General features: G+C 40.3%; 1 protein-coding gene and 1 long non-coding RNA gene across 3 annotated transcripts in view; both read left to right on the top strand.

Moving 5' to 3' along the window:
- The window catches only part of wdr48.S (WD repeat domain 48 S homeolog), a 28,969-nt gene extending 28,062 nt beyond the window's left edge, over positions 1-907 (top strand). The window contains exons 19-20 of one of the 2 annotated variants that reach the window (XM_041567340.1): positions 179-276; positions 666-907. In XM_041567340.1, coding sequence (XP_041423274.1) covers positions 179-276; positions 666-699 — 132 coding nt within the window. In that variant the 3' untranslated portion in view covers positions 700-907. The remainder of the gene's footprint in view (positions 1-178; positions 277-665) is intronic. The other variant, XM_041567341.1, reaches the window with a different exon arrangement.
- A 2,978-nt stretch (positions 908-3,885) lies between these two features.
- LOC121394990 lies at positions 3,886-6,720 on the top strand. The gene is made up of 2 exons (XR_005962161.1): positions 3,886-4,684; positions 6,330-6,720. It is a non-coding gene; the product is annotated as an uncharacterized LOC121394990 (long non-coding RNA).
- Positions 6,721-8,334: the final 1,614 nt, after the last annotated feature.

Here is an 8,334-nt window from a genome sequence, read left to right as displayed (position 1 = left end):
AGGACAGTGAGGTTGGGGAATGCACTGCCGGGTGATGTTGTGATGCTGATTCTGTTAATGTCTTGAGGGTATACACACACGCTGCAATTCGGGGAGATAAGTCACCTGGCGACAAATATCCTCTTCTTCAGGGCGACTAATCTCCCAAAACTGCCTCCCCTGCTTTCCCGCTGGATAGAATGAAAATTGCCGGTGGGATGGCATTCAGAGCGATTCACTTTACAAAGCTGCCCAAGATTGCCTCACGAGGAAACTTCAGGCGACTTCGGAAAACAGGTATTTGAGTGCCATCCCGCTGGCAGTTTGGGGAGATTAGTCGCCCCGAAGAAGAGGATATTTGTCGCCAGGCGACTAATCTCCCCATATTGCAGAGTGTGTTTGCCTTTAAGAATGGCTTGGATGATTTCTTGGATAGACATAATATCAAAGGCTATTGTGATACTAAGCTTTATATTTAGTATAGGTATGGTTATATATATATATATATATATATAATTTATGTGAAAGTAGAGAGGGGTGTATGTACGGATGCTGTGTTTTCATTTGGACGGGCTGAACTTGATGGACTTTGTTTTTTTTTTCAACCTGATTTAACTATGTAACTATAACTATGTAACTATGTAACTTGCATATGTACCACAAATGACCCCAAATTGTTCTTTCAGATATTGGACCCTAACATGGACCTCCGGACTGTAAAGCACTTCATATGGAAGAGCGGTGGTGACCTTACACTCCATTATCGACAGAAATCCACGTGAAAGTAACAAACACCTGGTCGTTCCTTTAAGCGGACTGTACTCCTGGTATAATCATTAGTTCTGTATAGAAGCCTAGTGAACTACATGCAGCCAGTACAGACCCACTCTTGTACGTATAGCAAATAAATTAACAAGGTCCCAATGTCTTCAATAGTCTGGGTATTTATACAGAAAGGCAAAGTCCTTTGTTTTTTGTTTTGTTTTTTTGTCTTGAGTTATGTACAGTAGTCATTGATAATCCTATAGAGTCCAGTGTTGCTGAAATACCTACATCTCACCTCTTGTGGCACATTTGCCAGAGCCTGGACTTTTGGGGCTTAAAGGATATGTAAACCTTAAAAATAAGTGGATGCAATATTGATGAGGGGGCTATTCTAAGCACTTTTGTCATGTACATTCATTATTATTTATTTTTAATTCCAAGATATTAAAGGATACGTGTACTGTTAATATGAATGAATTTTGACTATGAAGATTTTCATTCATCCAGGTCATGGTATATCTAGTATAGGTCAATCTAAAAACAACTGGACTTACTGAGTAATTAATGAAGACGTTTCACTACTCATCCGAGCAGCTTCTTCAGTTCTTCGTTGAACTGAAGAAGCTGCTCGGATGAGTAGTGAAACGTCTTCATTGATTACTCAGCAAGTCCAGTTGTTTTTAGATTGACCTGTACTAGGTATGAATGAATTTTGTTACAACACCGCCACCTGCTGGTCATTTTCCCAAGAGTCTGACCAGCAAGTAGTCAAGGAAGAAGTTGTCAGGAGAAAGAAAGAGGCTGCTCTGATGTTCTTCTGCTTAGGAAAGATTTGAGAAAGGTTTCTATTTTTTTTCCTAAGCAGAAGAACATCAGAGCAGCCTTTTTCTTTCTCCTGACAACTTCTTCCTTGACTACTTGGTGGTCAGACTGGTGGGAAAATGACCAGCAGGTGGCGCTGTTGTAACAGAATTCATTCATATTAACAGTACATGTATCCTTTAATAACTTGGAAATAAAAATAAATAAATAATGAATGTACATTGCAAAAGTGCTTAGAATAGCTCCCTCGTCAATTTTACTTTCACTTATTTCAAAGTTTTACTTATCCTTTAGGTAATAACCTGGGATACGTTTGAAACCCATAGCAACCGAGCAGCTCGTTTTTTCACTGGTCTACAGAAGTTAAAATTACGATGATACTAATGATCGGTTGCCATAGGACAGACCATCCCTATGTTACTACTTAACCCTTTTCTTGTAAAATTACATTCCATTCTGTTTGCACACACGCTGATTTCTATTATCTCTACATGGGGTGCAAGTCATGCGCACACCCCAATATTTGTAGATTACCCCTTTGTTTCTTTTTTTATTGTAAAATTGAGCTAAAGGTGATAATTTTTTGACATGCAAAAACTGAATGTTGTCATGGAACAAAAAGGCTTTAAGTAAAAATAAGAAGGAAAGACAAAAATAAAATGTTCCGAGCTGGGTGCGTTGCCTGATGCCGTGCATCATATTAAATGCGCTTGAATTTGCCCCCGAAGCGGCTTCTATTGAAAGGTAAAAACGATTCTAAATCAGAGTGATTTGTGTTGAAACAATCTAAACTAAAATTGCCACTTTATTTTGTAACAAAAACAATGTCTTTATGCAAATAATTTCTGGCTATAAGAAATAGTCACCAAATAAATTTCCTAAAGGTTATATCAACATCTTGCCATTCCTTGTTTCTTGTCTTGTAAATAATATGGTGGTGGTTGAACCCCAAGATAGAGTCCTGCAGTGCGGGTTACCCGCAAAATCCTGCAGGTAGAAAAAAACGGAAATTTCCGCCACTTTCGGCGCATGCGCAGTGGTTCAGGACTGGAAATTTGCTCCAACTGCGCATGCGCCGAACTTCTGAAAAAGACAGAAGAAAGAAGATGGCGCCGCAAACACAGAGGCCAGAATCTGCACAGAGGGGTAAGTAAAAAATTGGGGCATTTTCCCGGGGGAGAGGGGGCTACCCAGGGTAAGGGGGGGGGGTTTATTACGGGTTGAATTCTCCTTTAATATACAAGAATATGACCTGCCACTCTGAGCAGCCCTGAGCTGGGACACGTTGTTCCATTCCACCACCCTGTTATATGATTATTCTGAATTTATTTTTCTATGTCAAGATTGGAAGCACATTTCTTTTTCTGTCCCTGGTCCTTCCTGTGATTTAATGTAGTTGGATTTCTTCACTTAGAGATTTGTATATATATTCCCCTGATTTCTTTACTTAGAAGCTTCCCTATTCCTTGCTCCCCATAAGTCAAATGATCAATCCATTAAAAACTGATCACATGATTATAACACATCTACCAAGACTTGTATTAAAGGAGAAGGAAAGGCTAAAACTAAGTAAGCCTTAACAGAAAGGTCCATCTAAATATACCAGTAAACCCCCAAAGTAATGTTGCTCTGAGTCCCCTGTCAAAAGAAACACTGCATTTCTTTCCTTCTATTGTGTACTCATGGGCTTCTGTATCAGACTTCCTGCCTTCAGCTTAAACCTCATTGCCCTGGGCAAGAGCATGCTCAGTTTGCTCCTCTTCCTCCCCCCCTCCAGGGAGAGACTCAGGCAGGAAGTGATGTCACACCATGTTAATACTGCAGCTCCTATCCTAAACAAACAGAGAGTTTCTAGAGCTTTTTACTCAGGTATGGTAAAACATTCTACAGAATAAATATAGCATTCTAGCTTGCACTATTGCAGCTAATCTATTGGCAATAAAATGCCTCCTTAGCTTTCCTTCTCCTTTAAACCACCTTTACATTTAGAACAATTGGCTTTAAGTCATTTTTTAAAATATTCTATGGGGCAACAATGTTTGTTAAAACTTTTTTTTTTATTTATAGGAGGGGGCCCTGGCTACCAAATATTGCTGTACGGGACCCCGTGATTTCTGATGGTGGCCCTGAATGCAGTAGTAATTCAACTTTGGCTCCCGCACACCCTCTGCTAATTAGTAGAATGGTACCTGGTGCACAAAGGTAGAGGATCGGCCGCCTCACAAAGAGTCTTGGCAAAAAGAATCCAAAGGAACACCGGATCAATGCAAGCAAGCTGCCTTGCGTGTTTATTAACATTCTGGGGTCACGCTTGAGAAAGGGGCGTGGCCCCGAAACATTGCATTTCGCAATAAACACGCAAGGCAGCTTGCTTGCATTGATCCTGTGTGCCTTTGGATTCTTTTTGCGAAGGCCCTGAATGCAGGACATGGTGCCAAGTGCAAAAAAGAACTACTGACTTCGGGTGCATCCCCCTGGCCAAAGGTTTGCCGCCAAAGGCACAACTTTTTGCACTCCCAAAATGAATTGCACCTACCTTCTGTAAGCATTGTGTACAGGGCTGCCTTTTTATATAAATGCATTGCAAAATTTGTGGCACAGACTGCACAAACTATTTCCCAGAGGCAGCTGCTGAATGTGTTGCATTTAGACATGTGCGAGAGGCACAATATTGAATTCTTTTACTGAATGAATCCTCTCTAGACACTTACTGCGTACTAACTAGCACACTACAAATCATAGAATTATACTGCTCTATATTGTCATTTTTATACTGCATACTTGCTGTATGGAGAGGGTTTTACACACACGTAAAATTGGAAACCATGTGGTTTATTCTCAGCAAGGAATCTGACATTCAGTACAGATCTCGGGATCAAGAGAAAATCTCTGTTTTCCTTTCCTTCCGCTGCGCAAACGGTTTGACTCTGCTGCAATTTGCCTTTCCGAAGTGGTTTTTCATTGCAGATAACTTCACCGTCCTGAGTAAATTAATTGACCTGCTCAAAAGAAGTGGTAATCTATCAAAAGCTCCCTCGTTCTTTGAAAAGGCTTTAGGTAATTCTTCCCAGACTACTCTGGAGCCTGGATTCAATTACTGCAAAGGGCTTTACTGCTGGTAAGTTGAGTTCACTAGTCAGATGCTATCAGTTGGCTTAAAGGGATCCTGTCATCGGAAAACTTGTTTTTTTCAAAACGCATCAGTTAATAGTGCTGCACCAGCAGAATTCTGCACTGAAATCCTTTTCTCAAAAGAGCAAACAGATTTTTTTATATTCAATTTTGAAATCTGACATGGGGCTAGACATATTGTCAATTTCCCAGCTGCCCCATGTCATGTGACTTTTGCCTGCACTTTAGGAGAGAAATGCTTTCTGGCAGGCTGCTGTTTTTCCTTCTCAATGTAACTGAATGTGTCTCAGTGGGACATGGGTTTTTACTATTGAGTGTTGTTCTTAGATCTACCAGGCAGCTGTTATCTTGTGTTAGGGAGCTGTTATCTGGTTACCTTCCCATTGTTCTTTTGTTTGGCTGCTGGGGGGGAAAAGGGAGGGGGTGATATCACTCCAACTTGCAGTACAGCAGTAAAGAGTGACTGAAGTTTATCAGAGCACAAGTCACATGACCAGGGGCAGCTGGGAAATTGACAATATGTCTAGCCCCATGTCAGATTTCAAAATTAAATATAAAAAAAATCTGTTTCCTCTTTTGAGAAATGGATTTCAGTGCAGAATTCTGCTGGAGCAGCACTATTAACTGATTCATTTTGAAATTTTTTTCTCCCCATGACCGTATCCCTTTAACTTAACCTTGTTTTTTAGTTGCAACCCCTGATATCTAAATGTACAATCTGTTGTTCTCTGGGTGTAGTTAAACTGCAACTACCATCCATGCAATCTAACCGATTGCTTGTTAAGATACATTTGCAGCCCTCCAGCTGTTGCTGGGTCACCTAACTCTCTGGTGTTCCGCTGCAGATCCCAGCATCCGGATGTGGAGAGATATAGTTAAACAAAAGCTGAAGTGCTACAGACTATGATCCTATGGTTAGACATTCCTGCATTAAAGGGCAAGTAAACCTTTAAAATAAGTGAATGTAAAATTGATGAGGGTGCTATTCTAAGCACTTTTGCAATGTACATTCATTATTTATTTTTATTCCAAAATATTAAAGGATACATGTACTGTTAAAGATCTGCTGATTTCCCGATATGCCCACCAACGGCAGGGTGATATCGGTTTAATCGCAGCGTTCTGCCCTAGGGCCAAACGATTGGATTATACAAAGACAACGGGCACCAACGGATCATAGATATAGAGATCCATAGGCATTGGCATTTCCCATTCAAGTGAATTGGAGGTGGCAGTGGCAGATTAGGCCAGTTTTCCACTAGCAGATATATGGCAAGGGAAAATGCACCCCATGTGCCTTCATTTTATTAATGTAATTGTGGATTTTGGATTGTAATGGAGGCGAAAAGTAAGACAAATAATACAGTTGCCCTTGCAGTCAAAAAGCTGTTGGATGTTCAAGGATGTCCATCTTGTGGCCTTCAGTTGGTCTGAGCTTGGGTGTAAACCACTGTGCTATTGGCAAATCCAATGCCTTATACAGGGGTGCCCTATCCACCTGTCCACAATAAAACATGAATCCATCAATGCACTATATAAACACAATAGCCGTTTATGCAATTAGAACACTTGTCTATCCAGACAGAAATGACATGTTGTAGCTCATCTCTTTGTGTCCCTTCCCTTTGCAGAAGGATAATGGTTCTGCCATTCTGGTTGTAGCCCAGACCTTCATGATTCTGAGACAAACATCCGAGCCAGGAACCAGATGTCTAAGATGGCCTGGTCCATAGCCGACGCAGAAGACCTGGAAAAGAGCTGGCTGCTTCTTGCAGACATTTACATCAAGTCCGGGAAATATGATATCGCAACAGAGCTACTGAAGCGTTGCTTACTGTACAACAAGGTGGGGGGGGAAGGTAAATACTGTAATGAAGAGCCAAATGTATTGAATGTAATGTCACATAAAGATCTACTGGCTCGTCTAGTGTTCTCATTTGTTATTGCCCTTTTCTAGTATTAAAGGGGAACTACCTCAAAAATGAAAATTTAATATAGCTGAAATAAATACAATTCATTCAATATTCTGCATCATTTTTGAAATAATCAGGTTTTTCTTCACTATTCCTCTGTCAGCATCTGTTTCTCTTCATTGTATCTTAATGCAGCAGTTGGGTGTCAGATATTCATTGATAGTTAGATCCAATATATCTTATAGGGGGGGGCTCCTTTCCTAGCAGATGAATTAGAGCTCACTCAAATAACTGATTCCAGTACAAACAAAATCTAACAAAATAACTGCTTTTTGCACAAATACAGCATGTAGAGAGACACATGATGTCTGGTGATTATAATAGAGTGAGCTCTAATACATCTTCTAAACTGTCCAATTCGACTAGTGAATTATCCAAACTCGATTCGAATCTTTTAAAAAAATTCAAATTAGATTTCCAAGATTTATCAAACTCTGGCCCTTTAAGAATTCTAATTCAGCTATTTGCCGTCTAAGACTATTCGCCATAAGTCAATGGGAGAGGTCCATGTGACCATTTAGAAATTGTTAGCAGCCTTCCTGAGATCCGAATTTGATTGGGTTGCTAAAATTCATCCGAGTTTTGGATATTCCATTTTTTTAATAAATAATCTCCAATCGAATTTCGAGTAAAATCAAATTCATTAGAGTAAAAAAAAAAAATGTGAATTCGCAATTCGACCCTTGGTAAATGTGCCTTCCTAACTACGCAGAAAGGGGGAGGTGTTATAAAATTCGAAATTAATATTTTCATTCAAAATATCCTAATCACCCATCTCATGTGGGGCAACAATTTGACCAACTTGCCTTGGGCGTCAGAACAGCTTGTTCAGTTTTATACATCAGCACTAATATCACTTTGTAATCATTTCAGTCTTGCTATAAATAAAGCCTATGAATTCCTGGGATTCATTATGGAAAAGGAGCAATGGTACAAGGACGCTGCTGCTAATTACAGACTTGCATGGGATTACAGCAACCAATCCAACCCAGCCGTGGTGAGTAGCTGCTCCCTCTGTGTGTGTGTGTGTGTAGACAAGGTCACCATTAGAAATCATGGGGCCCCGTGCAACAAACTTTTCGGGGGCCCCGGCCCCCAAGCCCCACACCAGATCCCGCCCACACCACAGTTAAAAGACCACACCGACATCAGCGCTAAAAAAGGTAACCCCCCCCACGCATACACACACAAATTATAAAAAGCTATTGATGGTCAGGGCCCCCTTATAAGTTAAAAAAAAACCTGTGGTTTTTAAAAAAGCATTGGTGCCAGTGCCCCCTTAAAATGAAAAAAAAAAATTGGGGCCCCAAAGAATTTTTAAGGGTGCCAGGGCCCCCCTTACAAAAAAATTTGGGCCCCAGAGAATATTTTTAAAAAACCTGTGGTTCCAGGGCCCCCCATAAAAGTTTTTTTTTTAAAAAGCATTGGTGCCAGTGCCCCCTTAAAATTAAAAAAAAATTCCAGGGCCCCAAAGATTTTTTTTAAGAAAGAATTGGTGCCAGGGTCCCCCTTACAAGTTAAAACGAATTGGGGGCCCCAGAGAATATTTTTTTAAAAACATTGGTGGCAGGGGCTTATAGAATATTAAAATAATACTTTGGTGGGCAGGGAATTAAAAAAAAAAACACACTGGTGTTTAGTAGGATTGAACTCATGGCTTCGG

The sequence above is a fragment of the Xenopus laevis genome, chromosome 6S, assembly GCF_017654675.1.
Source record: "Xenopus laevis strain J_2021 chromosome 6S, Xenopus_laevis_v10.1, whole genome shotgun sequence".
NCBI lineage: Eukaryota > Metazoa > Chordata > Amphibia > Anura > Pipidae > Xenopus > Xenopus laevis.
The sequence above is the reverse complement of the archived record's forward strand: the minus strand, read 5'-3'. Positions and strand labels throughout refer to the sequence as shown.